The sequence below is a fragment of the Tamandua tetradactyla genome, chromosome 11 (assembly GCF_023851605.1).
Source record: "Tamandua tetradactyla isolate mTamTet1 chromosome 11, mTamTet1.pri, whole genome shotgun sequence".
Lineage (NCBI taxonomy): Eukaryota > Metazoa > Chordata > Mammalia > Pilosa > Myrmecophagidae > Tamandua > Tamandua tetradactyla.
This window is the reverse complement of record NC_135337.1, coordinates 40,927,874-40,946,621: the sequence shown is the minus strand read 5'-3', so window position 1 is coordinate 40,946,621 and position 18,748 is coordinate 40,927,874. Positions and strand designations below refer to the sequence as shown.

At 34.8% G+C, this 18,748-nt stretch overlaps 1 protein-coding gene across 2 annotated transcripts in view; it reads left to right on the top strand.

Annotated features, from left to right (window-relative positions):
• PRKACB (protein kinase cAMP-activated catalytic subunit beta) overlaps window positions 1–18,748 on the top strand; it is a 145,794-nt gene that overhangs the window by 52,465 nt on the left and 74,581 nt on the right. The window contains exon 1 of one of the 2 annotated variants that reach the window (XM_077120477.1): window positions 11,297–11,767. The exons of the other annotated variant lie outside the window; for it this stretch is intronic. Within the exon in view, the coding sequence (XP_076976592.1) occupies window positions 11,581–11,767 (187 nt within the window). The 5' untranslated portion in view covers window positions 11,297–11,580. Of the gene's footprint in view, window positions 1–11,296; window positions 11,768–18,748 lie in introns of those variants that run through there. 2 annotated transcript variants of the gene reach the window in all.

Sequence of the window (18,748 nt, the reverse complement as noted above, 5' to 3'; positions counted from 1 at the left end):
CCCCAACACCTGAACCCTGTCACCTGCTCCCATTCCCCATGCTACAGGCGACCCCACTCTACCAGCCCCAAGTGCACATACCTGCCCCACATCCCCACCCCAAATGCAGCCAGCTCACCTCTCCTGCACCCCTCTCAAGCACTACCTCCCCCTTCTTGTTCCGTGCAGGCTGTTACCAGTGCATAAAGGTTGTGGGCACTAACCTCCATACCTAGGCTACCCCCGTCCCCTGCCTATAATGTTGCACACCCTCACCCTGCCCTCCCTGAACCCGGCGCATCCGTTTACAGCACTCCCAGGCCCATGCATGCGCACGGACCCCCAATCACGTCATTAAGCTCTGGGAACCTCACTTTATAGCAGTCCTAGAACCGTGCATGTGCACAGCCCACAACCTCAGTTCCCAACTCTGAGAAAGTGCTGACCAGCACAGCCAGGTCACATCTACCCCCAGTCCACAAAGGCATAATGCCTACCTGCTGCCACAGCTCTACACATGCACAGAAAGGGTTCCATACCTTAGAACAGTGAACACCAGGATTACACCTCCCAGACCAGTGCACCCACACATCTATATCCTCCCTGGCCACTGGGCACCAGTGTTCACAAACATCAGCATAACATCCTCAACCTGTGCCAATACCTGCCCTGAAGCAAATCAACATACTGAGTACTCCACCCCATACCTTTCCCCCCTGCTGTACAACCAATCCGCAAACACAAGGCCTTAGACTACTGAAAGAAGTCAACTCCCAAAGTAAATCAGTCAAGATATTTACATGCAGCGAAGACAGCAGAAGATCATTAAGCATATCACAATGCAAACAGATATAGCCCTGCCTAATGACTAAATTAAAACACCGGAGGAGACAAAGATGTTGGAACAACTTATCAAAGATGTTCATACAACTGTACTAAATAAAATAAGTGGGATAACAAATGACATAAAGGAGATCAAGGAGATGGTAGAAGAGCACTAGGAGGAATTTGAAAGAATAAATAGAAAAATAGTGGAAATCACAGAGATAAAACACTCTGCTGACCAAATAAAAAACATACTAGAAGCAAACTACACCAGATTTGAAGAGACATAAGAAAGAATACATGATACAGAGGACAGGATAATTTACTTCAAAGACTCAAAACAGCAAATAGCATAAAAGATAGAAAAAATTGAATGGGAACTCAGGGAAATGATAGACAAAACAAAGCGCACAAATATAAGAATCATTGGTGTCCCAGAAGGAGAAGAGAGGAGTCAAGGGCTAGGAAGAGTAGTTGAGGATATAAAGAAGGAAAACTTCCCAATCCTCATAAAGAACATAAATATACTAGTCAGAGAAGCCCAATGAACTCCAAACAGAATAAATACAAATAGGCCTTCCCCGAGGCACATACTAATCAGCCTGTCAAATATTGAAGAGAAGCAGAAAATCCTGAAAGCAGCAAGAGAAAAACAATCTACTACATACAAGGGAAATCAAATAAGACTGAGTTCAGACTGCTCAACTAGCACCCTGGAGGCGAGAAGGCAGTGGTATGATATATTCAAGATCCTGAAAGAGAAAGACTTCCAGCCAAGAATAATGTACCCAGCCAAATTGTCCTTCAGAATTGAGAGAGAGATTAAAGTTTTCACAGACAGAGAAATCCTGACAGAATTTCTCAACAATAGAGCGGCCCTACAAGAAATACTAAAAGGAGTTCAACTGGCTGATAAAAAAAAAGACAGGAGAGGGAGGTCTGGAGGAGGGCACAGAATTGAAGAGTACCACTAAAGATAATTTAAAGAATATAAAGAGAAAGAGGGAAAAGAATATATAGATCTGACAAACAAAATAAAAAAGATAAGATGGTGGAATCAAGAAATTCCTTTTCATTAATAACTTTGAATGTTAGTGGGCTAAACTTACCAGTTAAAAGATACAGTTTGGCAGAATGGATTAAGAAACATAATCCAGCTGTTTGCTGCTTACAAGAGACTCATGGTAGACACAAGGATACAAATAGACTGAAAGTGAAAGGGTGGAAAAAAATTTTCAACACAAATTGTAACCAAAAGAAAGCAGGAGTAGCTATACTAATATCAGACAAAATAGACTATAAACGTAAAAACATCAGAAGAGACAAAGAAGTACACCGTATACTAATTAAAAGATCAATTCACTAAGAAGATATAACAATCGTAAATGTTTATGCCCCCAATCAAGGAGCTCAAAGCACATGAGACAGACATTCTGAAAACTGAGGCGAGCGATAGATGGTTTCAACAATAATAGTAGGAGACTTCAATACACCACTCTCCTCTATAGATAGAACAACTAGACAGAAGATCAACAAGGAAATAAAGGAGTTAAATAACTTGATAAATTAATTAGACATAACTGACATATATAAGTCATTGCACCCCAAAGTACAAAGTTATACCTTCTTCTCAAGTGCTTCTAGGACATTCTCCAGGATAGATCATATACTGGAGCACAAAACAGGTCTTTATAAATATAAAAAAATGTTGAAATTATTCAAAACACTTTCTTTGATCACAATAGGATGAAACTGGATCTCAATAACCACCAAAGAATGAGAACACTCACAAATATATGGAGATTAAATAACACACTCTTAAACCACCAGTTAGTCAAAGAAGAAATTGCTAGCAAAATCAGTAGCTATTTGGAGATGAATGAAAATGAGAATACAACTTATCACAATTTATGGGATGTGACAAAGGCTGTGCTGAGGGGGAAACTTATTGCCGTAAATGCCTATATTAAAAAATAAGAAAGAGCAAAAATCGAGGACTTAGCAGCAAACCTGGAGGAACTTGAGACAGAACAGTGAACTAACCCCAAAGCAAACACAAGAAGAGAGATAACAAAGATTAAAGCAGAGGTAAATGAATGGAAGAACAAAAGAACAATAGAAATAATCAATAAAACCGAAAGTTGGTTCTTTGAAAAAATCAATAAACTTGATGGGCCACTAGCAAGACTGCGATAAAGAAAAAAAGACAGAGGATACAAATAAACAATCAGAAATAAGAAGGGGTGTGTAATCACAGACCCTGAAGAAATAAAAGAAATCACAAGAGAATACTATGAACAACTATATGCCAACAAACTAGACAACTTAGATGAAATGGTCTAATTCCTGGATACACACAAACAAACTACACTGACTCAGGAAGAAATAGAAGATCTCAACAAACCAGTCACAAGTAAAGAGATTAAATCAGTCATCAAAAATCTTCCTACAAAGAAAAGTTCAGGGCCAAATGGCTTCACAGGGGAATTTTATCAAACATTCCAGAAAGAACAAACACCAATCCTGCTCAAACTTTTACCAAAAATTGAGGAAAACAGAACTCTACATAATTCATTTTACGAAGCTAATTTCATTTTAATACCAAAACCAGATAAAAATGCTATAAGAAAAGAAAAATACAGGCCAATCTCCCTAATGAACATAGCTGCAAAAATTCTCAATAAAATATTAGCAGATTGAATACAATAGCACATTAAAAGAATTATAAACCATGACCAAGTGAAGTTTATACCAGGAATGCAAGGATGATTCCATATAAGAAAATCAATTAATGTAATACAGCACATTAAGAAATCAAAAGAGAAAAATCACATGATCATCTCAATTCATGCTGAAAAAGCGTTCGACAAAATTCAGCATCCTTTTCTGATGAAAACACTCGAAAAGGTAGGAATCAAAAGTCACTGCCTCAGTATGATAAAGGGAACATGTGAAAAACTGATAGCTGGCATCGTTCTCAATGGAGAGAGACTAAAATCCTTCCCCCTAAGATCAGGGACAAGACAAGGATGCCCACTGTCACCACTGTTATTTAGCATTGTGCTAGAAATTCTTGCTAGAGCAATCAGACAGGACAAAGAAAGAAAAGGCATCCACATTGGAAAGGAGGAAGTAGAACTCTCATTATTTGCAGATGACATGATACTATACTTGCAAGATCCTGAGAAATCTACAGCAAAGTTACTTGAGCTAATAAACAAATTGAGCAAGGTTGCGGGATATAAAATTAATGTTCAAAAATCAATAACATTTCTATACCCAAGCAATGACGTAGCTGAGGAGTCAGTTAAGGAAAAATTCCATTCAAAATAGCAACTGAAAGAATCAAGTACTTAGGAATGAACTTAACTAGGGATGTAAAGGACTTGTACACTTGTAGAAAACTACATTACATTGCTTAAAGAAATCAAAGGAGACCTAAATAGGTGGAAAGATATTCCCTTCTCATGGATAGGAAAGCTAAATATATTTAAGATGTCAATTCTCCCCAAATTGATCTACAGATTCAACACAGTACCAATCAAAATTCCAACAACCTACTTTGTAGATTTGGAAAAGCTAACTACCAAATTCATCTGGAAGGGAAAGAGACTCCAAATCACCAAAAGCATTCTAAAAAAGAAGAATGAATGGAAAGATTAATACTCCTTGACTTTAAAACCTATTATAAAGCCACAATGGTCAAAACAGCATGGTACTGGCACAAAGACAGAAGCATTGGCCAATGGAATCAAATCAAGATGCAGAAGTAGACCACTAAATCTATGGTCAACTGATTTTTGATAAGGCCCCCAAATCCTCTGAATTGGTACAAAATAGTCTTTTCAATAATTGGGCATTGAAGAACTGGATATCAGTAGCCAAGAGAATGAACGAGGACCCTTTCCTTATACCCTATGCAAAAATTAACTCAAAGTAGATCAAACACCTAAATATAAGAACTAGCACCGTAAAGCTTCTAGAAGAAATGGTAAGGAAACATCTTCAATACCTAGTGATATGAGGTAGCTTCCTAAACTTTATACCCAAAGCACAAGCAATAAAAGAAAAAATAGATAAATGGAAACTCCTCAAAATCAAATGCTTCTGCACCTCAAGAGACTTTGTCAAAAAGGTGAAGAGGCAACCAACTCAATGGGAGAAAACATTTGGAAACCACATATCAGATAAAGGTTTAATTTCCTGTATATACAAAGAAATCATACAACTCAACAACAGAAGAACAAACAATCCAAATATAAAATGGACTGAAGATATGAATAGGCATTTTTCTGAAGAGCAAATACAGATGGCTCAAAAGCACGTGAAGTGTTGCTCATTTTCATTGGCTATAAGTGAAATGCTGATGAAGACTACAGTGAGATACCACCTCACACCTATAAGAATGGCTGCTATTAAACAAATAGGAAACTGTAAATGTTGGAGAGGATATGGAGAAACTGGAACACTATTTACTGCTGGTGGGAATGTATAATGGTGCAACCACTATGGAAGGCTGTTTCGCGGTTCTTTGGGACACCTAATATTGAGTTGCCCCATGACCCAGCAATAGCACTACTTGGTATATACCCAGAAGAGCTGAAAGCAAGACATAAACACACATTTGCACACTAATGTTCATTGCAGCATTATTCACAATCACCAAAAGATGGAAACAAACCAAATGCCCATCAACAGCCGAGTGGATCAACAAAATGTGGTATATACATTCGATGGAATATTATACAGCGGTCAGACAAAATGACATCCTGAAGCAAATGACAAGATGAATGAGCCATGAGGACATAATGCTGAGTGAAATTAGCCAGACAGAAAAGGACAGATACTGTATGATTCCACTTTTATGACCAACATAAAGGTATAATCAGAGGCTTATAATACAGAATATAGGGGACTTAGAGATACATAGGGTGAACCATTAGCTAATGAGGCTGAACTCCAGTGTAAGGGAATAGATAGGAGTGAAGGTGATTCTGGTAGGTTTAGAAGTAATACCACCATAATGAAGTTGAACAGGATTGAAAGGGGTTGTATAGACCTACGTGTCCCCCTGACTCACACTAGAAATATGAATGAATTTTCCTAAATTACTTCAAAGATATGATTGTTGTACAAATCATATCTTTGTACTTCAAAGATATAATTGTTGTTTAAGTCCAGGGTACAGGGGGAAAACTGCTATTGTATGCTATGAGCTATGTTCAAAAGGAAACCATCAGCACTACCACAGCAACAGCAGAGGTAAATAATGTAGGGAGGGACAAGAGTTAAGAGTTGGTTTAGATTTCCTACTTGGTGAGGGTGTTTATTGGTTTTCTGTCTCAGGAACCATAAAATTATCTAAAATTGATAATGTTAATGGACTGTGGACTTTAGGCCCTCTCCATGATGCCTGGTGAATGCAGGTGGCTAAACGATGCACTGATGGAGAAGTAGATTGGCGAACTGTGGTGTATACTTATGAACGAAGGTTGTTTTGCTACAAAAAGGAACAAAGTGGGCATGCAACGATACTTAGCATATTTGGTGAGACAAAATAAGCCAGAAAAAAAAAAACAACAACAGCAGTAGTTTGGTCACCTTTAGAAAATGCTCGTAAGAAAACAGGGGCTTAGATCGTAAGCTTTTAAAGCAGACACATTAAGTCCGGAGTGGTGATTATTATTTCTGGATTTTGAGAGGCTGTTTTATATTACTTGAAATTTAGAGATATGAACGAAGCCGAACAGGTTGGGGTTAAAGTAATTTAGAACACAGGGGTAAGGAAGACAGTGTCTATATTTTAGAACCACACATAATCTTTAAGACCAGTGGAAGAAAGGTTTATTTGATCTGGAACTGAAATTTTCTGTAATATATAATCTAATTCAACCTATCTGTTTAGCTCATTTGAGCAACTGAAACACAGAAAGCATAGAATAAGAAAGAGGTCTTTTAATCCTGTATAGGTTGTTGTAAAGCCTGGAAACATCCTAGAGTATATTAAGCAGATAATCAAAAAGTATTGGCAAAGTCCCCTGAGGAAGAGGAGAAAGAATATGGAACTATTAAACCTTACCATCAGGGAATCCCCTGATACTGTGTCAAACCTTAGTGATAACCAAATCACTAGGCCATGCCCTCGATCATGAGGCTTACTCTTGTGAAGCTTATGTAGGTAACAGAGAAGCTTAGGGTACCAAAGGCACACCTAAGAATTACTTCTGGAGGACCTCTGTTGTTGCTTAAATGTGGCCTCAGTCTCTTTAAGTCCAACTCTGCAAGTGAAATCATTGCTCCCCCCCCCCCCAACATGGGACATGACACCAGGGGAGAAGTTCTCCCTGGCAACGTGTGAGAGGGCTCCCAGGGATGAATCCAGACCTGGTACCATGGGATCGTGGGATCAACAATTACGTCCTGACCAGAAGGGGGAAAAGAAGTGTAATTAATAAAGTATCAGTGACAGAATTCAAATAGAGTCGACAGGCTACTCTGGAGGTGGCTCTTATGCAACATATCCTATCATAACCTGCCAACCCCCAACCAGGACCATTCCAGCCAATCCTAAAGAACAACTGGGGCAATATATAAGATTCCATAAGTGTTCCAGGCACTAGAGTAACTTTCTAGAAATCTGCAATCTCCAAATGGGTCCATGGTCCAGATAAGTCCTGAAACCTAGCCCAGCCTCTCCAGAACATCAGGTAGTTCCATCTCCCTACCCCATATTAGTGACATACCCTTCCAATATCAAAAATTTAGTATTTTCATAACCCAAGTAACCCCAAAGAGAGGCATGGAAAGATCAAAGGTGATGGTGGAATTATACATAGAAGATAGGACTTAACAAACATATATGAATGCTGAATCATTAAATTGATATCTCTTTTAGGCTACAGTATTTTAGAGCAGCTAGAAGTTAAAACCCAAAATTGTGAAATTGTAATCCATGTCAAAGTCTGAAATATGTTCCACACCTAATTGTTGTGCTGTGCTTTGTAATTTATAGCTTTTGTATATATGTTCTTGTTCATAAAAAAAAAGAAGGAAAAACCTCGATTGTGATTGTAAGAAAGTATTTAAGCCCTCTATTGTCCTATATTCTGGAGTAGCTAGGAGGAAAAATATGAGAGGATCATATGGTAGCCCATGCTATTAAAAAAAGAAAATTACAAGTGTTGAAGAAGATGCAGGGAAATAGGAACACTCATTCAAATGCTTTTGGTAATATAAATTGGTACAACCTCTGTGAACACAGTTTGATTGTTCTTCAAAAAACAGTATAGAATTACTGTATGAGCTGATAATCCTACTAATAAGTATATACTGAAAAGAATCCAAAGCATATTCAAACAGGTATTTATTTGCACACTGATGTTCATAGAGACATTATTCACGATTGCCACAAGGTGGAAGCAGGCTAAGTGTCCATCAACCAATGAAGGAGTAAACAAAATGTAGTCTATACATACAATGGAATATTATTGAGCTATATAAAGGAATGATGTTCTGATACTTGCAACAACCTGGATGAACCTTGAAGACATCATTTTGAGTGAAATAAGCCAAACAGAAAGAGGCAGATGTTGTATTATCCGCCTGATAGGAAATAATGAGAATAAGCAAACTCATAGACTCAGAACCTATAATACAGGTTACCAGGGAACAGGATGGAGATAGGGAATGGGAAATTATGTCTTCAAATGTACAAGGTCCCTATTTGCAGTGAGAGAGATATTTTGGTAATGGATGGTGGTGATGGTAGCCTAAAGTTGTGAATGTAATTAACAGCATTGAAATATATATCTAAATACAGTTAAAAGACAAAATGTTAGGTTGTATGTATGGTAGCAGAATTAATTTTTTTTTAGTCCTTGGAACATCAGGCTATAAATTGTGAAGTTATAAAAATGTGCTGTCATCATTTGTAATGTTCCACACCAATGCAAGATATTAATAATAGGGTGGTATATGGGAATCCTTTATTTTATGCATGATTGTTCTTTAAATCCACAGCTTCACCAAAAGATATGCTTTTACAGCAAACTTTGGGTGCATTGCTTGAGGTTTTAATATAAATTAAAAATATGAGGATATCATCTGTATCAAACAGTATACTTAAAATTTATTTCAATTATGATGGAATTCATACTTAAGGTTTATTTCAATTATGAAAGAATTCATAGTTTTATTTGAAACTGTAGTTGTTTCTTTCTGGCAGTAGATGCCAGTAGAGTTCTTCTTCCTCGTCTTTTTTTTTTAATAAAAATCAAACTGATTAAGCTCTTCCACAGCAACAGCTTCTTAGTCACATTTCCATATTTAGAAACATTGCTCCTAGGGCAGAACATTCTGCTTTCCTTAAGATCTTAGTAACAAATGGAAACAGTTTTGATAAAAAAAAATATACATAGGTATCAAATCTTGTATTTTAGAGATACACATCTTAACCCTTTTTTAACTATTGCAATTACTTTTGTTATAATACTTATCCATTATTTTAAATATATTAATCTTAGTGTTTTAGCAAGGAATTTGAAATTTCTTGTAGTGAGTCACTACTTTGAATATAAGTCGCAAATAAATAATAAAATGAAAAAGGTAGAGCTGAAATGTTAAGAGTAGTCTGCATTTGCCAATGGAATAAATATTTGGGGGCAATTAATATGGCAGAGGGCTGAATGAGTGGAGGGGGTTACTGGAAGAAGAGAGACCAATTAAATGGTTGTTTTAGATATTCACATCTGCACTAATAAAAATATGGTAAATAAAAATGGGTAAAAATGGAACTCAAGGAATAAATAAAATATAACTGACAATATGAGGGAAAGGAGATGTTCGGTGATATTACTTCTATTACTATGACTTCATCTCTTCATATATGGACAATTTAGTGCTTGCTGAATTGTTTACAAATATGGCCCTATCATAAATAAAACTAAAACATTTTCAAGTGCTTGAGGATCCTACCATGTTTTGAATAGTTTAAAATGAGCATAAACTTTCTTCGTTCAATGTGTATTTATTGAGTAACTAATTCATTCATTTCATTTATGAATTCAAGTAATGATTTCATTGCAGTTTCATAAACAACGAATTTTCTAACAGGAAATTATAAGGTCAGTAGAAACAGAGGAGAAAATAATTTTGTCTTTATAGTTTGTGGTAGACTTCACTGAGGAGGTAATGTTTGTGGTCAGTCTTGAGGATGAATAGAATTTCCCCAAAATAGCAAGTCAAAGGGATTCAGGAATTCTATCTTTTTCTGCCTATTTAGACCAATTAGTACTCTATAGATATTTATTACAAGTCTGCAGACACTTACTAATGTCTGTTTTATGTAAGGCACTGTGAGATGTAAAGAAGCGAATTATGTATTGTACATACAATATTTATAAAGTTATAGGTTTGTTTTATCTTAGATATACTGTTGCTTACTTGTTAATTTTGATACTAATTTTATTACACAAAACAAATTGTACACTAATGAGCTATTATTTGGCAATATTCATTAGTAAACACTAGCTCTGTTTGTGTGCGTGTGTTTGGGTAGCCCTAAAATGATTATATTATTGTTCCTCTTTATTAGTCATTACTGGTCCTATTTATTGTATTTGTCAAGGAGTTGACAGGAAATCTGTACCAATATATTTTTAAAATAGATTATTTTAAAGATTTTTCATTTTTGTGGCTCTTATTTAGAGCTTCCAAAGGGAGAACCACACAATTTATCGTCCTCTGATTTGTCAGTCTCAGAAGGTACATGCTTAAAATCATTGCTAAATGCCACAGGATTCTTTTTTTTCTACAAATAGACTTAGCAAATGTTATTAGAAAGAAATGTTCCTAAGTGAGAGCCCTAAATCAGAGATCAGGTAAGCAGTAGTCTTCAGTGTTTAGGTTTAAAAATGTGTGTCTTAGATAATTAGAAGGAATTTTTTTCTCCCACTTGAAATTTCTTGCTATGACTGATTTTGTATCATTTTAAATCTATATTTAATTATTTTTCCGAAATTTAGAATGTTTTAAAGTATACTGCTGGTTGTCATGTGCTTATCAGTGGATTATCTTTGATAAGCAATATTGACATACTATTTCTGTAGTTCCTATGTATGAACTAGACCTATGCCAATGATTTAGCAATATCCAGTTCTTTTTTACATCCTAGTTCATATGTTTTCTTAGCTATAACAGGTGTGGTATATATATATATATTTTTTTTTTTTTGCAAGGGTGTTTCATATCCATTCCATAGCAGTTTTCAGTGAAAAGTTTTCTGTTTATAAGAATACCTGAATTCTGTATATTAGCTGACTTCCTGGAAAAAAAGAATATCTCTGTTTTTATCATGCTATATTTGGAGGGTAGTTTGACCTTCAGTTATTTATATAGAGTTGGTAATACATGTTCAAGTAGTTATCTTTTTTTAATTTTAATTTTCAGCCTATTGTCTGTATAAGACTTTAGTATGAATACTCTCATTAATATGTATATTGATATTAATATTAAGACACTTTTAAATGTAGAGACTTTTAGGTAGGTATTTCAAGTTTTAAGATCATCATCTGTAGTTGTGTTAGAAAAAGTTTTGCTAAGAAAGGCTCAGTAATGTGCTGTTTTATATTAACAGGAAACAGAATAGCAGTAGTGGTTTGAATACCCTGCAAACAGGAAGTTTGACATATGCATAGCTCTCAGCTTCTGTGTAAGAACTTGTTGAGCTCCTTCTGGAAATATTTTCAGTTACTTTAAGTAAAGTGTAAACGCAGATGAATGGCAGCTTATAGAGAACTACCTTATCACCAGTGTACAGGTACAACTAATGCTCTTCAGAAATTGGAAGGTTTTGCTAGCCGATTATTTCATAGACACTCTAAAGGTACTGCACATGATCAGAAAACAGCTCTGGAAAATGACAGCCTTCATTTCTCTGAACATACTGCCTTATGGGACAGAACAAGTAAGTTTTGTTTTGTTTTTATGATACATTATAACTAGCAACTAAAGCAGGAATTAGAGCTTTAGAATCAAATGTATAAAGAACCATGTTTTGTTTGTCTTTTTATGGCTTGCACAGAGCATTTTGCGAGATGAAGTTGAAAGAATTCCATAAAAATTTGATTAAATGTTGAGCTGCATCATGCAGTTCAACTTTTTGTTTATAAGTTGATTGTTAGTGGGAAAATTTTCTGCAAAATACTTATAACATTTCTAAATGTATGCTACTGTTTTTTTGTTTTTGCTTTTGGTCTTATATAAAAATGAATGGCTAAAGTTTAGAAACAATGCTCAGTGTATTTTTTAAAAGATCTTGGATTTATAAGTCTTAACCTTCAAAGGGGGCAAGAAGACTCCTGAATGTATAACTAATTTCTGTTTGCCATCATTTATTTTTAAGTGCATAGATGAAAGTTATTTCAGTTTTACAAGTAGGGCTTACTAAAGTAAAATCATAATATGATTATTTGGTGTGAAATCTTAAACTTAAAACATTATGAATGTCAAAATGTATCATGATTTTATGTCATTTATAATTATGACTAATGGAAAAAAAAAGCTGTTAATGCATACATCACATTCTTTCCAGACATGTTAAAATGTTTGGACTTAGCTGCTTTGTTAAAATGATTATATGAAACCATTTTTGGTGGTATGCACTTTAAAAGATTAATTAAATATATAAACAATGCCAGGGCCTCCATTCCACATCTCACCTTGTATCCTTCCCAAAGTATTTTTGTCACTCGGGTTAAAGGAACAAGAGAATTGCCCTTGATAACCATGCCCTTTTTTGTATGCTTGTTTGATCATCAAATAGCATAGGTTTTGCCTCTTTCTGATTATATATTCCCTAGCAGTTAAGGAAGAAAACTTAGTTTAAAAAAAAAGAAAAAAATAATACAAATAGTTCACAAAATTTGCCCCTTGGTTTATATATTTATAGCACCTTCATAGTCGTATAGAGGCTTATTTGAATTATTATTTTTTTACTGCATCATAATTTTTTTTGCCCTTGCCAAACTATTCAAGGCAGAAAATGAAGAACAGCATATATTTTTGCAAAATTTTTTTTCACTCAAAGGGTTTGATTTTTTTACATTTAGTCCTTATTGTGTATGAAGTTGATGGAAGAGGAGTCTCATAAATTGCCAGGTTCATGAACTACTGTCTGTTGGATTAATAGTACATTGTTAAATTTTTCCACATGACAAAAGTTTGTCATTCTTTCTGCTTGCCCTGTTCGGTTAAATTGCAGTCTCCTAAGCTGTTTTGGAAATCATTTCTGTGCATTCCAAAGACCTTTTAGTCTAAAGTTAAATGATGACTGAGGACAATATTGTATTAAGTTTTGTTTCACTAATATTTCTTCCTCCATATAGTAGTTACTTAGTAAGTACATCATAAATGAATGAGTGTCATGGACTTTTAATAATTAAAATATGTGTTTGAATATACTCTCACCATGTTTAAAATTGTATGGGCTCTCTGATGTTTTCCAAACCACATTTTAAAATCTTACAATAAAAGATACAGTATCATGAGCCACAATTTCTTTAGGAAAAGACAGACTGACAAAATGCTGTTATCATTTTTCTTCACAGTAAAGTTACAAAATAATATATGTGAATCATTGTATGCAAGTAAAATGAAACCTAAAAATTAGGTGCAAGCCTTGTATCCCTGCAAATAATAGGCATGATATAAGAAATATTTTAAGAGTAGCAGTGTGCATTAATTAAGTATTCCTCCATTCTACTCTCTTTCATATCACAAAAAGATCATAATAGACGCAATAAGTACATATATAATGGCAGATATGGGAAACATGGAGCTGTATTTTCCTATTATGGAAATGTGTTTATATAGAGGAGAAAACACTGATACAGCAGAAACAGAAGACTCCTATTGTTCTGAAATTCCAAGATTTATTTTCGTGGTGAAAAAACAAGTTTTTATTCATTTATAGAGTGAGATGTAGGAGTTTTGGCCATATAAGGTTTGCATACAGACCACATTCTTCAAAGGTACTTAAAGCAGTTTGCTTGCATGACTTGTTTAATAAAAGAAAAAGACTGTAGTATCTCTTGATGATAAACATTCTTGATGATAAGCACTATAAAAGTGTTATTTTAAGAAATCCACTAAGCATAGAAATTGTATGTAGCTTTCTTTTTAAATTAGGCTTATGAACTATTGAGTAAAGATTATTTGCCAATATAAGCAGAGGTGAAATGTAACTTTAATCCAAGTTTCTTTTTTATCCGATGACATATATGAAAAGATAAAGAATAAATGCTAAACAATAGTGGTTTTTCCAGATGACTTTAATGTGTTTCATCTTTTACTACTAAAATAAGTAACAGGAATTTCTATTTGTAACAGAAGTATTTAATCGTTGATTCCATATTAATGTAAGAATATGAAGTTCAATGCAAAGCCATGGAGGAATTCTTTTTGTTATGAGTCAAAATAAATGGCAGTATTGATATTTATAGGGTTTTCTTTCTAGAAATTTGTTGTGGTTAGCTTTTAAATATTTCCTTGATCATAAATTGTGTATTGAATTGCACAATGCTGAACTCAATTGAACTTTTGCCTGTTTTAAATCTTGACTTTATATATTAATGAATGTTCAACTATAACATTTTAAGGACTGAATAGATCAATACTGTCAAACACATTACCTGTTCTCCTTTCCTGTGAGGTGGCATGCTATTTCTTTGGCAGATACAAATCCATATTAGTATATCTCAAATTTAACTAATGTGCAATTTTGTATATGAATTTTTTTTAGGTTGAATAGGCTAGCTAAAAAAGAGGTATAACAGACCATTTTCTCTAGTCAGTTTTACCTTTTCAAAGCTCATATAACCTTCAAGATAATTCATTTATAAACTTCTTAGTACACTTGATCTAAAAGACCTTCCATCTGCAACAATTTATCTACTTTTTCATCTGCAACTATTCCAGAAGCTTCTTGGTTGGAGTTGTTTTTCACTTGACAAATGTTTTTTGAGTGATTGCTAAGTGATAGTCTGTAAACAAGGTTTTGGGGAAAATCACATGTTGTTCTTACCCTCAGAAACAAGAGTAAAAAGAGCACACATATAAACAACATAATATTCAAGATGTAATGAAATAGTTGCTTCAAAAATGTATGAGTAGCTTTCTCTGGGTGCTTAGCATAGGGGGAAAGTAACACTAACTGAAAGATGGGAGGAGAATGGGGCTTCAAGAATATTGAGTTATGTATAGTACTTTGAGACCCAGAGAAGGAGGAAAAGGTTATTTTATTATATGAAAACACCATGCACAAAGATATGAAAAATTAGGATTTACTTAAAAGATAAAGTAAGATATTGTGTAGAAAGGTAATTTGTGGATCTGATTTTGGAAAGCTTTTTATTATGTATTCGGGATTTTGGGGACACATTCTAATGTTTGGTGGGGAATCAATGCAAGAAAAATTACCTCATATATTCTACTAAACAGAAATGAGTATAGCTTCTATACATTTTTTAATTGTACTGGGAACATAATTAGAACTAATGCTTTTGTTCATTGAACATGACATGGCAATGAATAGTCAAATAATGAATTCCTTTTATACTCATAGTGCTGGTTTGAGATATTTCTTCTGTCTGGAATTCCATTTCCCTTCTTCTGGCAATGGTGAGATTTGTTCATACCTCAAAGCTCTGCTTAAATATCATCTCTGTGAAAAAATCACCAAAACATCTGTCTTAGTTTCCAGACTGCTAAGACAAATACCATAAAATGGATGGGCCAACCCGCAGGAATTTATTGGCTTATGTTGTTGGAGTCTACATAAGCCAACAACATATTGGCTTATGTTGTTGGAGTCTAGGCTTGCCTCTGCTCGGGGTTGGTAGCATTCTGGTTGGCTGGCAATCCTTGGGTACCTTGGCTTTCCTGTCACATGGTGATATCTTCTTCCTCTTCAGGGTTCCTTTTGCTTGCAGCTCCTCCACATGACTTTCTCTGTAAAGCCTCTAGTTAATAGGATTAAGGCCCAACCTCATTTAGTAGGGCCATATCTTAACTAAAAAGGACTAAAAGGTCTTATTTACAATGGATTCATTCCTACAGAAATGGAGTAAGATTAAGAGCATTTTTTTTCCTGTTGTACATAATTCAATCTTCTCTAGCAAACCTATTCTTCTATCTCTTATCCTAATTAGAATTCATGATTTATTTCCTTCTTTGTGCTCACATATCATCTTAAACTTACTTTCATTATTGTTTATATAATACTATTAAACATTATAGTGCTTTCAGTCTTTAATCTACCTATCTACTCTGATTTATAACTCGGTGAGAAATAAACATGTCTGTTCTATTTTGGTATTGCCAGCACAGTTATCAATAAATGTTGAATTATTTGTTAGATTAATGCTAAATATAACTACATTTGTTCTGTTGTGATCTTTGCAATGTATTTTAAAGGTTTATCACCATTAGCTGTAAAATGCTGACCTGACCCTAATTAATACTACTTCCAGATGCACTTAGCTTTTCAGTGTTACCTATCTATTTTTTTATCAAAGTGCTTTTTAGGAATTGGAGTAATTGGCAGACTTTATAGTAAAACGAAAGTATTTGGGATATTAGTGATTTGGAATTAGAAAGCATTACCTACCATAAGCTACTTCGTAACGCTAAGGTTACTGACATAAAGAGGCCCTTGTACTTGCTTGTACTTTGCAGAAAAATCCATACTACAGAGTTAGAGGAGAAGGCTGATTAAATATACACTCTAGTAGTGCCTTGCCCAGAGTCAAACAATATTAGCATCACCTGGGAGCATGTTAGAAAGACAAAATCTCAGTCCCCCGGCCCGACATGCTGAAACAGAATATTTTAGATTCTCCTGCCGATTATATGCATATTAAAGTTTGAGAAGTACTGTTCCTCTTATAACATTTTATTTTGATTACCAAATAGTATATCGTCATTGGAGAAAACTTGGAACCGTAGAAAACAATAAATAAAATAAGTGAAAATCACTCACAATTTTACTAAAAGATAACCAGTTTAGTATTGTTATATTTATGGCCTATTTTGTGCATAAGTGCACAGTTTTCCACCAGCTCCAAAATCATAAGGATGCATTGTAATTTATTTAGCCAGTCCCTGGCCACTAAATTGTCTTATGTTTTTGCTATCATATTAAAAAATGTTTTGATAAGTATCCTGCACTGGTTTGAAGCTGTCATGTACCCCTGGAAAAGGCCATGTTTTCTTAATCCATCCCTGTGGGGGCAGACCTCTTATTGGGTGGGACCTTTTGATTAGGTTATTTTTATGGAGATGTGACCCAGCCCATTCAAGGTGGGTCTTAATCCCCTTGCTAGAGTCTTTTATGATAAAAGACTAGATGAAACTCAGAGAGCTGACAGCTGAAAGAGAAACGCCCAGAGACATTTGGAGACAGCCATTGAAACCAGAACCAGGAGAGAAGGATCAGCAGACATCCCTGTGTGCCTTCCCATGTGAAACAGGAACCCCAATTGCCAGCATCCTTTTCTCAGAGAAGGTATCGTCTTGTTGATGCCTTCATTTGGACATCTTTATGGCCTTAAAATTGTAACTTGTAATTTAATAAATCCCCATTATTAAGAGCCAACGCATTTCTGGTATATTGCATTCCAGCAGATTTTGCAAACTGAGACAGGTTTAAGCTGTAATAGTCAGGGTTCTCTAGGAAAACAGAACCAATAGGAGGTATCTTTAAATATGTGATTTTATAAAAGTGTTTCATGCAGCTGCGGGTATGTACCAGTGCTAATTCTGTAGGACAGGCCACAAGCTGGCAATTCTGATGAGGGTCTTCACTGAATTCCCCAGGAGAGGCTGGCTGGCTGAAGTAGAGATAAAAGTTCTCTCTTCTGATTGCTGAAATTGTCACCTCTCCCTTAAAAGCCTTCAAATGATTGAATTAAACCTCTTTCATTGTAGAAAATACTCCCCTTAGTTAATCATAAATGTAATCGTCCTCACAGTAACAGTCCAGGGCTTCCTTGACTAAGCAACTGGGCATCATCACCTGGCCAAGTTGACAAGTGAACTTAACTGTCATACATCCTTATGGCTAGGTCTTCGTGCACATCAAAGGTTATTTTTATATTTTACATGACAAATTAAAAAAACTGTTATGATCATTTTAAGCCTTTTGCGTTGAATTAATTGTACCCCAGATATACATGTAGAATATCCTTTTAGAGTTAAATTTGCTTCAGTATTCAAGAAAGAGCATCTACCATACTATTATTTAAAATTCCATAGTATAATTTTCTGGCATATAAAGCACACTATTATTATTGATGTTTATCAGATATTTTCCCCATATTTTAAATTGGTCCATTATTAATAGCAAATGGTCTGACAGACATTCCTTAGCTGTTGAAAACTGAGGTATTTCTTGGTAATCACTATATTATAATCTTGCAGAATTGGAGATTCAGACATAAACTACTTCTGTAGTTCTAATTGGCAATATAACAGAGACTCCTGCCTCTAATTCCCAAGACCCTTGAGAATGATATTGTCATATAAATTATCTTATGAAACATGTATTTACTGTCCGATATTATCACCACATTGAATATGTTAATTTATATAATCCTTTCAAAGTCCCCATAAGTACTTAAATTATTCACATCTTACAGATGAAGAGACTGAAGTACACTGAGTTTAATTAATCTCAAAGTCACACATCTAATAAATGAAATTTGAACCCAAGTAGTCTGACTCCAAAGTTTATGCTCTTACCCACTATTCTGTGAAATCTTACTATATGTGGATAGAAAAAGAAGTCTCTGGCTCTATGGCATAGATGCATGTCTGAAATTTCCTTTTGGATGCAAAAAGAAACAGTACATATTATGATGATTCAGCTAGTCAAAGAACTTTGAAAATA